This window comes from Odocoileus virginianus, chromosome 25 (assembly GCF_023699985.2).
Source record: "Odocoileus virginianus isolate 20LAN1187 ecotype Illinois chromosome 25, Ovbor_1.2, whole genome shotgun sequence".
In the NCBI taxonomy this organism is placed as follows: Eukaryota; Metazoa; Chordata; class Mammalia; order Artiodactyla; family Cervidae; genus Odocoileus; species Odocoileus virginianus.
Window position 1 is genome coordinate 4,018,897 of NC_069698.1, and position 16,277 is coordinate 4,035,173.

Sequence of the window (16,277 nt, forward strand, 5' to 3'; positions counted from 1 at the left end):
GGCTTGGCAAGCTTATCGTTTCTTACTTTTTTCTGATTAATGTAAATTTCACTTTTCAGCTTCAGGATTAATTACGGTTAGCCCTCCATCCCCCTAAAGAGGACAAAGTTGAGGTTACAGTCTAAAGTATGAGTAGAGATTTTAAGTACCTTTTAAATGCTTAGCTATAGGTTATAGTCTACTTCTAGGTTATAATACCTTAAACATAGATTTTATCATGTTCATATTGGAGTTTATTAGTTCTTCTTACTGTAATTTATCTGTCATTTTACTAGATGAAAATTAAAAGCTAAATATAAAATTATTGAAAAAATTCTCCTCAAGACAACTGCCCGTTGGTAAATAACATGGAGAGAATCATGCATGGATGAAATAGCTGAATTTCAATCACACACTCTTTCTTTCTGATAGTCAGTGTATCTTTTAGCAACTTTCTTGGTAAAACATTAATTTTAACTGAAACAAAACTAGAAGGGTAAATACATGATAAAAAAAATAACATTTTTAGGTTTATGCATTACATCATTCTTTTACGGAAGCTGAATTCTTGACCACAGAGTTAGCATCAGAAGTGTAACATATATATTAAAACCTGTGGAGTTTTAATAAATAAAACTTTTCATACAAAGTTTTAATAAATAAAACTTTTCATACAAAGTTTATTTGTATGAAATTATTTTAATTGAACAATGTAAGCACTTGCCCCCACCTCAGGATTTCAAGAGGGTGTGATTTGTCCAATGTATACTTTTTCAAAACAAAATATCTGGATTTCTGGATGTTCTACTAATTTTATATAAGGTATTACAAATTTCCCTTTTTCTCAATAAAACTGATTAGCCAGTTATTTCTCCTCAGCAGTGTGTCTGTTAGTCATAAATGAACACAGCAGTTCTGTTCCTCAGGGAACAATGTCTGGAGATATTCTTAACTGACACAGTTTGGGGGTTATTACTGGTATGAGGTGTGCAGAGGTCAGGGGTGGTCCTAAACATTCTGTTGTGTGTGGAGCAGTGCCTAACGGCAGCAACTTACTGACCTCAAATATTAATAATGCTATGATTGAGAAAGCCTGGTATATATAACTTCATCTTAGGGGAATAAAGTATCACCTATAAAGTCAGCGTCCATATTTATATTGCCATGATACCATTTAACCATTGACTCATTATGAAAGAGATTTGAGGTGGCTTGACATGATGTGGAGTTTTGTTATTCAAAGGTTATTCAATTATAGCAAGTTACCAGTTTAATCTTTGCACCTTGTCAGTTACATAAATGTCTTTATTTCTTGTGATTGAGTTCATGTAATTCTTTGTGTTTTTTTTTAAGCACTTAAATATAAATCCAATTACACGAAGGAGAAAGCCATTTTTCTGTTAGTTGCTGGACTACTGCTCACCATCCTCGTCACTGTTGGAGCCTTTCTTTTAATCCCAGGTAAGATACACAGTTACTGTGAGGGAAGCAGGGATTGGTAAGCTTGAGGACGTTTCTGGAGAGGGGCATGTTAGTTTCCTAGGGCTGTGGTTAGCAAACTACCACACACTGGGTATCTTCAGACCATAGAAGTTCTCTCACCGTTCTGAGGTCATAAATCTGAAATGAAGGTGTGACCAGGGCCTTACACCCTCCCGACACTCCAGGGGAGAATCCACTCCATGCTCTCGTAGCTGCTGCTGTTTGCTGGCCGTCTGTGCGTCTCTCTGGCTTGTGGTGGCGAAGCTCCCAGCGTCCTGCGTGGTCACGCGGTTTCCTCCCCTCTGTGTCTCTACTTAATTTCCTGCGCTTCTCTGTTACAAAGCTACCTGTCACTGGACTCAGGGCCCACCTGCGAAATCCAGGAGACAGCCCTTCTCTCAGACCCTTAACTTCATCGTGTATTTTACTGTATAAGTTCATAGTGACAGAGTGGGATATCTGGGAGGTGGACATCCCTTTAGAACAGCCATCAGGCCGCTGCAGAGACCCACTTCATCAGCCCGACTTGGAAGGAGGAATGAATGTGGGGACCCAGATGGGTCTGAGTTTGCAGTTGCCCATGAAGGACGCAGTGTGAGATGGGGGAAGGGTCTGCAGCACATGAGTGAGCAGTAGAGACATGCTGGGACTCACAAGTGCAAACTGGAGGAAGCCTGGTTTTTTGAGCAGAATACAGTATAGGCATAATGTTTAAGAATATCAATTTGGTAGCTGTTTGCATTTGGAGTTAGAAAAGACAGGGGACGGTAGTAAAGACTAGGAAACTCAGCAGTGGCCACAGGACTGGAAAAGGTCAGTTTTCATTCTAGTCCCAAAGAAAGGCAATGCCAAAGAATGCTCAAACTACCACACAATTGCACTCATCTCACACCCTAGTAAAGTAATGCTCAAAATTCCCCAAGCCAGGCTTCAGCAATATGTGAACCGTGAACTTCCAGATGTTCAAGCTGGTTTTAGAAAAGGCAGAGGAACCAGAGATCAAATTGCCAACATCTGCTGGATCATCGAAATAGCAAGAGAGTTCCAGAAAAACATCTATTTCTGTTTTATTGACAATGCCAAAGCCTTTGACTGTGTGGATCACAGTAAACTGTGGAAAATTCTTCAAGAGATGGGAATACCAGACAACCAGACCTGCCTCTTGAGAAACCTGTATGCAGGTCAAGAAGCAACAATTAGAACTGGACATGGCCCAACAGACTGTTTCCAAATAGGAATTGGAGTACATCAAGTCTGTATATTGTCACCCTGCTTATTTAACTTATATGCAGAGTCCATCATGAGAAATGCTGGGCTGGAGGAAGCACAGGCTGGAATCTAGATTGCCGGGAGAAATATCAATCACCTCAGATGTGCAGATGACACCACCCTTATGGCAAAAAGCGAAGAACTAAAGAGATTCTTGAAAGTGAAAAAGGAGAGTGAAAAAGTTGGCTTAAAACTCAGCATTCAGAAAACTAAGATCATGGCATCCAGTCCCATCGCTTCATGGGAAATAGATGGGGAAACAGTGGAAACACTGAGAAACTTTATTTTTCTGGGCTTCAAAATCCCTGCAGATGGTAACTGCAGCCATGAAATTAAAAGATGCTTACTCCTTGGAAGGAAAGTTATGACCAACCTAGACAGCATATTAAAGAGCAGAGATGTTACTTTGCTGACAAAGGTCCGTCTAGTCAAGGCTATGGTTTTTCCAGTGGTTATGTATGGATGTGAGAGTTGGACTATAAAGAAAGCTGAGCGCCGAGGAATTGACACTTTTGAACTGTGGTGTTGGAGAAGACTCTTGAGAGTCCCTTGGACTGCAAGGAGATCCAGCCAGTCCATCCTAAAGGAGATCAGTCCTGGGTGTTCATTGGAAGGACTGATGTTGAAGCTGAAACTCCAATACTTTGGCCACCTGATGTGAAGAGCTGACTCATTTGAAAAGACTCTGATGCTGGGAAAGATTGAGGGCAGGAGGAGAAGGGGACGACAGAGGATGAGATGACTGGATGGCATCACCAACTCAGTGGACCTGGGTTTGGGTGGACTCTGGGAGTTGGTGATGGACAGGGAGGCCTGGTATGCTATGGTACATGAGGTTGCAAAGAGTCCGACATGACTGAGCGACTGAACTGAACTCTGCCTATAAGTTGAATAATCAGGATGACAATATTTAGCCTTGATGTAATCTTTTCCCAATTTGGAACCAGGCTGTTGTTCCATGTCCAGTTCTAACTGTTGCTCCTTGATCTACATACAGATTTCTCCGGAGCCAGGTCAGATGGTCTGGTGTTCCCATTTCTTGAAGAATTTTCCACAGTTTATTGTGATTCACACAGTCAAAGGCTTTGGTGTAATCACTGAAGGAGAAGTAGATGTTTTTCTGGAACTGTCTTGCTTTTTCAATGATCCAACAGATGTTGGCAATTTGATCTCTGGTTCCTCTGCCTTTTCTAAATCCAGCTTAAACATCTGAAAGTTCATGGTTCACGTACTGTTAAAGCCTGACTTGTAGAATTTTGAGCGCTACTTTGACAGGGGGAGGAAGGAGAGTAATTCAGAAGACAACTTAAAGAACAATTGCTTTGACTTTGGGACAGGTTGAGTATAGCAAGTGAAGGGAATGGTAAGAGATCCGAGTTTCTCATTGGAATAATGAGAAGTAGTTAAGAAGCAGGCAGAACCAACTCAAGATTTGACATCATCAGACTTATGAATCAATATTTACATGTCTTAAATTTGGTCTAGAATAATAAAAACAGTCATTTATTTTGTGTGAAGTTTTGGGGGAAATATTTTTAAACCTTTTGTAGTTTGTAAGGGTGGTATAGAGATTAATACATTTAATACATTAAGTAATGTTTTGTAAGAGTAGGAGGTTTGTAGGAAAATATTAACTATTATGTTTAATTATTAACAGGTGAATATTCAACAAAGAATGCTTCAGGACTCGGTTTAATTGTACTTCCTACAGTAATATTAATATTACTTCATTACTGTGTGTTTATGATAGGTGAGTATTTATTGTGATGGAATGATTTTGCCCACCTTTTTCATTTAAAGAACAGCATTTTTGGTTAAAATATTGTTATATGATTTTTTTAACAACTCAATAGAAGTTGCTTTGTTAAAAGATTTCCCAGGCTATTCTTAGTGATATTTTATCCATATGGAATTATATTAAAGTTGGCTTGGGTTTTCAAGGCATTCAGTTATCTTGTAAAAAATTATTTTTATGTATATTTGATATCAGTGTATTTTTAAGGTTATGCTATATAATTTCCTAATGATTATCATTGTATTTTTCTTTCCGGTTTTAACTAGTTCTAGAAAATAGAATTATAAATAAGAAAGAGTAGCTTTTTTTTTTAGTTATGGCAAATCTTAACATGTAGATATCCAACCTGTAATTGGTGTCATTTTCACTGCATTTTAGGAGTAAATCACTTAACATTTTTGTTAATGTTAGAATCTATTTTTTTCTAGTTACCCATGTGACTCTCAGCCTTAGAGTCTATCTCTGGCTTGCTATACATTGGGAAAGTATTGATTTGTTATAAATTTACAGATCTAGACATAGAAGATAGGTCGCTGGGAAAGAATTTACCATCGGACAGGAACCCCAGAGGTAGTCTTTGGTCACAGGCTATTATTCTTGATTGCACAAAATACAAGTAGGAGTGCTTGCTTTTTAAATACTCTGAACCCACTTTTGCTCCCCCAGCTATGGGGATGTCCTCCATCACCATCAGCATACTGATCCTTCAGATACTGGGCTATGTGCTGTCTGTGGTCGGATTCAGCCTCTGTGTCTCAGGTAAGAGTCCCGGCCGTCTGGTCTCCCTTTGTCTCAGTAGGGCTTTCTCTTGGATGGAGTCCTCTTTCTTTTTCTTCTTTCTTTTATTCTTAGACTTCATTTTTTTAGCGTAGCTTCAGGTTCAGAGCAAACTTGAGTAGAAAGCACTGAGTTCCCACATACCCCGATAGCAACCTCTTCCACTATCAACATCCCCCACCAGAGTGGTAAATGCGTCATAGTCATTGAACCAACACTGGCGTCTTATCACCCCAAATGCATAGTTTACATGAGGGTTCATTCTTAGTCTTGTATATGCTATGGTTTTGACATATGTGTAATGATATGCATCATAGTCATAGATGTTATATCATTCAATTAAGTTTCACTGCCCTAAAAATTACCCTAGCAGCCACCAGTGTTTTTAATGTGTCCATAGTATGTTGTCTTTTCAAATTAGCTTCTTTTACTTAGTAATATTCATTTAAGATTTCTCTGTCTTTTTGTGGTTTGATAGCTCATTTCTTTTCAGCACTGAATAACATTCCATTATATTGCATCCTACAGTTTGTTTATCCATTCACTTATTGAAGGACATCTTGGTTGCATCCAGTTTGGGGCAATTAAGAATAAAGTTGCTCTAAACATCCACACACAGGTCTTTGTGTGGACATAAGTTTCAACTCCGGTGGAGTGCCGTTGTTGGGTTGTATGTTAAGAACATATTTAGTTTTTCAGCAAACTGCCACACTGTCTTCGAAGCTGGCTATACCATTTTGCATTACCACCAGCAATGGATGAAAGCTCCTGTGGCTCCACATCCTTGCCAGCGTTTAATGTCGTGTGCTCCCTGCACACGACTTTCCACATCTCCATGAGTCTACTGTCTGTGTATGGCTTGTGGGTCGATTCTTTCAGCAGCCAGACTGCTCTGCCTCTATCTGTGAGAGAACTTTTCAAATAACTAGGCTCCATCCAGTGGGTTGGGGCCTTAGGCTTTACACACTATTTCCCATTAGTCTTGATGTGATAAGGTACATATTATACAGACAAAGGATTTTTTCTTTTAATAATTTGAAGTCATTTCATTTACTGACTTAATAGTGATGAACAAATGTAGATAATTTTTGTTTCTTAATAAAAGATTAACTTCTTAAAACTCAATATTATTACTGTCATTGCTAGTTCTTTTAAAAAATCAATTATTTCGTATGAATTTCTAATATAGAACTTCATTTGTTTTTACAGAATGTGTCCCAGTGCATGGTCCTCTTCTGATTTCAGGTTTGGGTATTATAGCTCTAGCAGAATTACTTGGATTAGTTTATATGAAATGTGTTGGTAAGTCAGCCTTATTTTTGTTAGCCTATGCCGGGAATTTCCAATATCTAGTCTGGATAATGCTTCTGGTTGATTCTTACTGTCTAGGACCAAAGAAATGCATGATTAATTCCTAAAATGAGAAAACACAGCGAATGCTGCTGTATTTTTTAAATAGTTAATTTGAAATCATTTGTGCTATGTCTTGTGCTCAGTCATTCGGTTGTGTCCAACTCTTTGTGACCTTGTGGACCGCAGCCCTCCAGGTTCTTCTATGCATGGGCATTCTCCAGGCAAGAATATTGGAGTGGGTTTTCATTTCCTTTTCCAGGGGCTCTTCCTGACCCAGGGATCGAACCTGTGTCTCCTGCATTGGCAGGCGGGTCCTTTACCACTGGGCCACTGGGAAAGTCCCTGGTTTATATTAGTCTCCCTTTAAGCTTCCTTGGTGGGTCAGAGAGCAAAGCTTCTGCCTGCAAGGTAGAAGACCTGGGTTCGATCCCTGAGTCAGGAAGATTCCCTGGAGAAGGAAGTGGCAACCCACTCCAGTACTCTTGCCTGGAAAATCCCATGGATGGAGAAGCCTGGTGCAGGCTACAGTCCATGGGGTCGCAAAGAGTCAGACATGACTGAGCGACTTCACTTTCACTTTTTGCTTTAAATAAAAGATTTCTGTTTTTTAAGGCAAATCTTAAACATTTGTCAAGAAATCAAAAGTTAGAAATTAATGGAGCAAAAACATCACTTCTTTGCTTTGCTTTAGGTAAACTCTGTATGTTTCTAAAAATTAACATAAATTTGAATTGTTATAGTCAAATAATTTCCCACATGACTTGAATAGTACTTTCAAAGAAATTTTGCCTTTATTTATGAACTTCAACTTTCACTGACTAGTCACTGAATTCATTTCTGTTACATGTTTCCCCCCCTTTAATTAATGCTTATTAAACAGTTAAAATACTTAACTAAAATTTCCCTATCTTTATGTATTCATAAGTCAGAGTTGTTTCCTTAATGCCATTTTCTTAGTTCAAACCATAAAACACAAGACTTCTACAGCAGAATGGCATCCATTTGGTAGCCATCATGAGCATCACATTATGAATGTTGATACGGATTCTATTTTTGTTGAGTCTTTTAATCACCATTTGTCTGGTTCTTGAAGATGACTCTGCTAATGATGTTACTCCCTATTAATACTTAAGAACAGTATGTGACCTGCAGTGCTCATGCAGCTGACCTAGTATTAGGTGTCTTTGACTGGTGGTCAGCTCTCTGTTCTTTTTTCCCCCTCATTATCTGGATTTCTCTTCCTTTTATTCCATGCTCCTCCTTGCCTTCCCTGTCTGACGACCAGCAGGTCTGGAGATGCTGACTCAATGGAAATACGCATCTTCTAGCTGCCACCCACTTGACATTGCTCTCTCCCCCTTTTCACACCACACCCCTGAGAAGCCTGTGAAACCATTATCATTACAAACATATTATTCTCACATTAAGTTCAAAGTGAAACTGAATTCCTAGGAAGTTCCTCAAACTGTTTTTTCCTTTATGGTAGTTTTGTAAGTATATGTAAGTGAAGAATTAAGTTAGGTTTTATTTACATTTTGAGACTTTTCTAAATTAACTTTTCAAATCAACTTGTCTGATACCACAGTTCAGAGAAATGCCTTTGGTCAGTTGAAGGTCAAGAAGAGAAAAGGTACAGGAAAGTAGCTCTTTAGATAATGTGGTAGACTAGAAAAGTTGATGTGTTTTTCATATATAACTGAATATGTAAATATGAGTTTATATAACATTTAAGGTTGCAAATTTGAGCATTTGTATCAGGAAGTAAAAATTGTAAATGCTTTCAGTGTAACTTTTACTTGTTGTTGATGCTCTATTTTGGACAAGTCTAAAGAATGTCTTGACTTTTAAATCCAAGCTCTTTATGTCCCCGTGAGAGATTAAACTTTCATTATTTTCCAATTTAAATTTGTAGCCTTAAATATTACTTAAAGAGTAGGACTTTAAATTTCATTTTCTATGTTATTTTTTAACTGTGTTGGAGTTTATACTGAAACATTTGTTTCATAAAATGAAATAAGGGTTGAGAACAATAACAATATGAGAAAATATAGAAGATTAAAAAGAACTAACTAAACTCAGTGAAGTTGGGTGTATTACCTATGTAGGGTTCTTATGTTCATTCTTAATAAGGGTCATTACTTGTTAATTTTCTTAAGCCGTTAATGTTTAGTTCTGTATAAGGGAATATAGTCATGTTTTGATACAAATCAACCTCCTAGCAGTCAGGAACCATATTGACCACATCTCACATATTTTAGAAAGACACAGAATAGATATGTAAAATTCAGTGACATTTTCTTGCCCATCATTGATGAGAGGTGAATCTGGTATCAAAAGATAAAGTTGTTCCTGAAAATCCAAAACCTGGAAATATATTTACTTCTTGTGTCAAGTGTTTTTGATAGAGAAGAAGCATTGCAAATGAGCTTACATGAAATGCTTAAGGCTTGTGATTTATACACACACACACTCACATATATACATACATACATGGCTGTCATGCCTTAGGCCCATAGCAACAGCAGACAAATCACAATCATTCTTTAGTCACATAGGTCATATGCCTATTAGAGAGGATTAACTCAAGCGAAATTCACTTCTGCGTTGTTTGGTCTTATATTAGAGGGATCACAGCTGACTGCTGCCCTTTGAATCAGTGTTCTTTATAGAGCTCTTTGTTTCAGAATGGGCTAGCCAAATGTGATGCTCCTTGGACCTGAGAATTAGAACTCAGAAACTTCTTCCCACGTTTTTAAGACTGTTAAGAGAGTGGCTTGGCAGTTCTTAATACTAATTATAACAATTTATGAGCTCAAAAATATACCTTTAAAATCTTACTTCTGACCCTTTATATTACGTGGCTGTTAAGTTCTCTTTTCCTTGATAGAACATAGACGTGGGGCATGGTTTAGTTGAAGTAAGTTGTATATACATTTAACTACCATGATTGTCCCAAATAAAGTTCTATAATTCTGCTTGGTTTATTTCAGAGGTTGCTAATTGTGATTACCCATATTCCCAACACATTTTATTCCATAATACTTTAAAAAGAGATCTCTTCTTGTTTGGTCTCAAGGACCAAACCACTTTCAAATGCCTCCAGTAAAAGAGATTTACTTTAAAACCACACATGGCACTAACAGAGATCGGAATCTCATGAAAACAGATACATAGCTGATCCTCACAGAGAGTGGAACAACTACGCGGTTTAGGAATTGGAAGAATCCAACACATCTCTGACGTCTATGAGTCATGGCTGGCCCTCTCAGTAGCAAGAGTTAGCAGATGCCCTCTTGCCATTCTGTCTCTTCGGTTCTTTACCTGCTAGCCAGATAGCTCATCCTCTCCTTAACGTTTTGTTTTTGTTTTTTTGAGCCTATTCATGTCTTCTCACTGGTCTATTTTCTTACCTTTGGCTCTAAGCTTTGAGCTTCTCCTTGCTTACGTTCCGTCTCCTTTTCACCTTTCTTGCCCTTCACCAGCTTTCTCATCTTCTTTCTTCTCCTCTCCAGGTTCCAGTGGGAAAGAAACTTTGCAGGCCAGTCAGTTGCCCTTTTCCCTTTTTGGAGCAAGTCTTACCAAGCTTCTGACTTGTCTGTAGGTGGGCTTCCCTTGGCTCAGGCCTCACCCCCATTTCCCGTCAGCTTTGGAAGCTTGGTAGAGGAGGCATAGAGAAGCACAGGAGACCAGAGCCGTTCTAGGGGCCTGCCTCAGTCTGCTCATGAGTGAATCCAGTGCCATCATCCGGTCCAGAGATCAGGGGAATGGACCATCCAGTAGCATCATCTTCCTCCAGAGTGATCCACAGGGTGTTGCCCCTTGATGCTTTTGTGTCTGTAGGACTCTGATTCTGTATTTAAGACCAGTTTTAGCTGCTCCTGGGCCTTCTCACTTGGTATTTATAAGGAACGTTTCTCTTCTTCCCCTTGCAGTGAGAGCCATTCTCTTGTCACTTTCTTCATGCCCTTATTTCTTCATCTTCATTAACCAAGCCACTGAGAGGCGGTGAAGGGTGACCTGAAAAGCTAAGAAGGAATACAGACAGAGAAGGGCTTGACTGTAGCTAAAACTAGCTGGCCTCAAATAAGTCTCTAAACTCAGAGGGCTCTGATATTTTCCTTAGTTTGTGAGCTAGCTGGAGCTTTGAAAACTGGAAAGATGGAAGAAGAAAAAAGGGCTACGGGCTGCAGGAGCAACAGCAGTGAGCTGAGGGTGGGCAGTTCCCCGTCCAGCTGGGTTGCGTAGGGAGGGGTGCAAAGCCTACAGCGGGGGTGAGTAGATGACTGTTTTCCACCACGAAGTGTAACAAGTGACTGATCTCGAGGGACCCGTGGCATGTACAAATGAGAGTGTGTGTGTGTTTATTATGTGATTGGGGTGGGTTATTTGCATCGTTTTTTTCCGTCAGTGCATATGATTAAGAGTGTTCTGCCCTTAGTCTGTCAAAGCCAAACTCTTTCATTGGAGTTTTTGACACGTTTAGTTTTAGCCCTGAATGTTTTATCTTAAAATTAAACATAATATTGCCTTAATTTCTCTCACTTATTAAATTAATCTTCTTATTTTTTAATGTCATCAGCTTCCAATCATAGGACTATACAACCTCCTAAGGTAAGTTAAAATTTCTTAAATGAATTGGGTGTGATACTTGATGGTTTAGTCTGAGGAATGGTAATTGAGACATTGAACCCCATGGCTCACCCTTCACCATGACATCAAATTAAGGGAACACTGGAGTTATCTCGGGGTTTCTCAGGTGGCGCTGGTGGTAAAGAACCCACCTGCCAATGAAGGAGACATAAGAGATGCAGGTTTGATCCCTGGGTCACAAGGTCCCCTGGAAGAGGGCATGAGAAGCCGCTCTTGCATTCTTGCCGGGAGAATCCCATGGACGGAGGAGCCTGCGGGCTGCAGTCCTCAGGGTCGCAAAGAGTCGGACACGACCGAAGCAACTTAGCACACACGTACAAAGTCACTTTGTGACCTTTGCATGGATAGATCCGATCTAGTTTAAAACTTGGTCATTTACTAGCAATGGGTTAGAATAAACGATTCCTTAAGACTGTGCTGTTTTCTCATGCCCAGAACTGGAAAGTTTGTGTGTATGAATAATGGTCATTATCTGCTGGAAGAGTCCAGTTCCAACATATTGCCTCACCTGCTGTACACATTTGAAGTGCACATACAGAATGATAGTTCAGGCTTAAAAATGAGGGAGAGAAGTTCGTATTAAATTGATTTCATTAAAACAATAATCTATAGAATAAATGGAAATGTGGCCAAAAAATAGCTGTTCTGAATTGATTCATTTCCCTTTTTCCCCCATTTTATAAGCATTATTCTTCCTCCAAATTGCACTGTAGTTTTTCTGTATCATAAGCTACCTGAGAAATTTCCAAGAAAAGGAGCAATTTAGGAGGTAAACTGAAGGGGATAAATGGTGGGGGATGGAAAAAGCCATTTTTTCATCATGGTGACAGGGACAGGTACTACTTTATGGAAATAAGATCTGGAAAGGACTATATTGTATCCATCTTCCTAAAAAGGATTAAGGATTAGTAATAGCTCTGTCTGAGATGCCAAAAGCGAGACTGTCCTGTCTGTGGCGGGAAGGGGTGACTAAACATGCCCGTAAAGCTGATAAGCCTCCACAGACATTCCGGAGAGGCGAGGGGAGTGGGGGGTGCGCCTCACCCCACGTGTTCACTCTGAAAAGATTGGTACCACAGCTACATAGGTCCCAAACAGCTCGAAGTTTTCAAAGTGCCTCTGTTAAAGATAATGTGACCATTAGACCCTTCAGTCCTAACACTTGTCTTTCCTGTGACCAAGTTCTATTTGCATGACTTGAAAATGATTGCTCTCCTCTCTGGCTTAATTGTATTGTTTATTATGTTGCTATCTGTGTTGGTGTTGCTGTAGTTAGGATTTCTTTTTTTTTTTTTTTTTTAGTTAGGATTTCTTGCACAGAGAGAGGTAGGGTGGGCTGGGAAGTTCTGCACGGAAAGCATTAAGAGAATGATTGTGTTATTATCAGACTATTAGCTAAACTTGGCAAGCTTTGTCTTCCTAACCTTGATTGCCTTACTTTGTCTTTTGGCTGTAGGATTCACTGTTTATATACAGTTTAAATGTTAGCATATATAAATTATAGTATGAAAGAGCATGAAGTAAATTCTATTTTATGTAAATATATTTTAAATATTTTCCAGAAAGCTGTAGAGGAACCTCTTAATGGTATGTGGTTATTACAAATTTATGTGTTCTTCTTGATCTATTACCAGATCATCATAAATTGAATTAGCCCCCAAAGCAGTTAGAGTGTTCTCTGTGCCTTGAGAAGAATCTAGGTGTTTGCCTTTTTTTTAAATTGCCTAACCGCTCTTTTCTTGATTATCCATCAAGAATTAAGAGTATTGCTTTTGCAGTGCTGTCTCCTCTGAGAGAAAAATGCCCTGTTCTGTGTCTCTCGAGCCACGTGATTTTGGGTGGGGGGACTCTCTTGCCTTTTTAATTGGCCAAGATGAAATGTAACACCCCCAGTAGTGAAGGATCTCAGTTCGTTTCCATTGTTAATCATAAATTTAAGGCAGATATAGGCTGTCATCATGGAATGAGACCGAAGTATCTCGCTTCTCCCCAGACCTAGGTCTCTGTTCCCATGATTTGGTGTCCTTTGTGGAGCCTCTGGGTGTGACCCCCAGGGAGGCTTTTGTAATCAAATGGTAATCTTAAAATTAACTTGGCATGCTATTACTGCATATTTGTTTGTCTAAAAATGATTTCTAATTGTGGAATCTTACTAACTGCTTGGCTTGTTACTAATTCTTAGCATTTAAAGAATCAAAAGGGATGATGAATGATGGTAAGTATAAAATGCACCTGCAATTATAGCTTGGTTAAAAATATGGACATTGAAAAGAAATAAAATTGCTTCTTGAAAGTGTGTTTTTTTTTTTTTAAGGGACACTGTCAAATCATAAAGGCCTACATTTCTCAGTTTATAAAACTTATTTACTCTGTTACAAGTTGCAAAACTAATAATATAAAAGCTATAGGGTATCACTAATCAGACTCTCCAGTCATATTGCTCATAACAAAGAGAGATAACTGCTTTAAAAAATAAACAAACATTTTTCAGATGCAGTGTCTGATGACTGAAACTTTAAATGCTCTTTGTAAGGCACTTAGATAATTTGGCCCAAATCTTTATCATCTTGACAGGGTTTCTTTTGTGCACCTGTTTGGTGATTTTGTTGCATTTAGCCCGTGGAGACGTAATATCTCTGCTTTTCCAAACAAGAATTGGGTTCTAACCTTTTGAGAGAGGATTGAAAAAGAGAGAGATGTTTAGTTACTCCAGCCTTTTGCAGGGGGACACTGGGCTAATAATTTTTAATTTTCAATGACTGTTTCAAAGACCTATATTTATAAGTTCTTAAAGCTAATTAAGTATGAGATATTGAGTACTGTAAGCATTCGTTTTAATTTTACCTTAGCATATTCTGATATTTGAGTTCTGTTAACATTTGAATAATTATGTTTTCATTTTATCGGAACTTTCTTCATACCTTTGATATTTATAGTCATTCCTTGATCATGTAAATAGTCTGCTTTCAGTTTTACTGTTCTAAAGTCTGTGACCTACGTGCTCACCTCTACAGTAAAATGCAGCTTTTAACTCAAGAGGCTCTATTCCCCTGAGCGCAGTTAATTTTTGCGTAAGATTAAAAACATGCTGGTTGTGTTTGGTGAGCTAAGTTTAAAACAGTGCTGGGACTGTGTTCAGAAAGCAGTCACAGAATGATCCCACTTTTGTCAATTTGTGTCACAGCCTTTATTACAAAGAATGCATGCTCTGCTAACCGCTGCACTCCTAAAAAAACAGGATTAGAGGGAGAACATTAAATGATATTTAAAAAAGAACTGATACCTGAAAGTGTGGCATGGTTTGTCCGTGTTTGCATTCTTGTGTTCTGTTGTTGGGTTTTGTGGTTTTTTTTTTTTTAAATTTCACTGTTTTTCTCCTTTTCCTACTGTGGTGTCGTTCTTCTGTAGTTGTATGAAGAAACTAAACTCTTCCCCATTTTCAGAAAACCAGTAGAAGAGCCTTGAGTGCCTCTTCCTTAATTAATTTCCCTTAAGATATGACTGTTTGGGCACCATTGTATAGACAGCAGATTTTGTATTTTCACAGCACATGAAAACTATAGCAAGCTTTGAATTCCCTTAATTTTGCTCATTTTAACGTTCAGAGTTTGTTGGGTTTTTCCAAATGTCTGTGTGGTGGGCTCTTCCTACTGACAGGTCACAATGCCCGTGGTGTGTCTGCCTTTTTGGTGAGTGAGGTACCAGGTGCCCTCTTGGGACCAAAGTCCCATTTCCTCTTTCACTTAACGCCTGATCACATATTTAATTTTCTTACATTAAATGAATGGTTTCAATCTAAAATGAAAGTGATAGCTTATTATTCTAGGATCAATGTCTTTTGCTTTGGAAAAATCAACATCTCTTGACTTGTTCTCAGCTAACCCAGCAAACAGAGATTATCAGATTTTGTTGATTTACATTTCCATTTGGCATCAGCCTTTTGCTTACTGCAGCTAAAAAGGCTAATGGATTGTCTGGTTTATGTCTGTGACCTTTGCAAATCTAAGATTAAATAATTTTTCTTTATTTTTAGATACCATATATCTGAAACAATTTTCAATTTTTAAAATACATCAACTTGTTAAGGCATAGAAAATAGACATGCATAGCAATTATATATTCATTTTTCAATTTTCCAGAGTAACTGAAGTGGAGTGGTGGACTCTGATTTGGAGAGTAGTATGACATGAAAGAAATACACTTGTGTTTAAGCACCATGGCCTTGATTCATTGTCCTGGAGAAGAAAACAAGAAAAGTAACTGGTTTCCATCTATGGGAGAAAGTAAATAATTGACCTTTAAATGATTGTTACCGTTAAGTTTTTATTCAAAGCATTTTTAAATTTAATTAATAAATGAATTATGATCTGTGTTGTGTGCCCAATTGATATCCAGTTTTTTGTTGTTATTTTTATTCAATTAGGGGCAAAAGTAGAGTGGGCAACTTCCAAGAATGATGCCTTCCAGATCCTGGGGCCTCTTAACTCTAGGTCACCAACTTAAATTGGTTCAAGGTGAGAATTTCCTGGTACAACCCTGGTTACCCAGAGCTATCGATGAAAACAGAGGCTTCCGTCAAACCTTAGCAAACTTTGGCACAGCCACTTTGGCCGTTATGGTGTTAACCATAGTAGTGTCTGCCACTTCTGGGTCAGGGGCATAATATTAAGTACTGACTAGAAATTCATTGAGGAACATCCTGTCGGCTGCCTGTGTGGGGTGTGATATGCTGAGGATCATGGTCTTCATTCTTGGGGGTTGCCACTCACATGTTATCCCCTCAACATGCAGTGTACCAGACCCTTTCCAGACCGAGGGTAATTTTGTTGATGGATGTTTTCTTCCTTTTTTTCACATGACTCTTTACATGCTGTCTTGTCCTCCTGTTGTTTGCTTCTGCCGTACGAGGTGTAGGCTTTTTCTCCTCTTTGAACATGGTCCAGTGACACAGTAGCATCACTTCAGAAAGGAG

General features: G+C 38.7%; 1 protein-coding gene across 10 annotated transcripts in view; it reads left to right on the top strand.

Annotated features, from left to right (window-relative positions):
* CD47 (CD47 molecule) overlaps positions 1-15,693 on the top strand; it is a 57,470-nt gene extending 41,777 nt beyond the window's left edge. Inside the window, exons 4-12 of one of the 10 annotated variants that reach the window (XM_020883623.2) lie at positions 1,333-1,440; positions 4,388-4,480; positions 5,192-5,284; positions 6,512-6,604; positions 8,241-8,285; positions 11,235-11,266; positions 12,868-12,892; positions 13,488-13,520; positions 15,445-15,693. In XM_020883623.2, coding sequence (XP_020739282.1) covers positions 1,333-1,440; positions 4,388-4,480; positions 5,192-5,284; positions 6,512-6,604; positions 8,241-8,285; positions 11,235-11,266; positions 12,868-12,892; positions 13,488-13,520; positions 15,445-15,449 — 527 coding nt within the window. In that variant the 3' untranslated portion in view covers positions 15,450-15,693. Of the gene's footprint in view, positions 1-1,332; positions 1,441-4,387; positions 4,481-5,191; positions 5,285-6,511; positions 11,267-12,867; positions 13,521-14,962; positions 14,995-15,444 lie in introns of all 10 variants that reach the window. The other 9 variants (XM_070454943.1, XR_011483452.1, XM_020883626.2 and 6 more) reach the window with 9 other exon arrangements.
* The last annotated feature ends 584 nt before the right edge of the window (positions 15,694-16,277 follow it).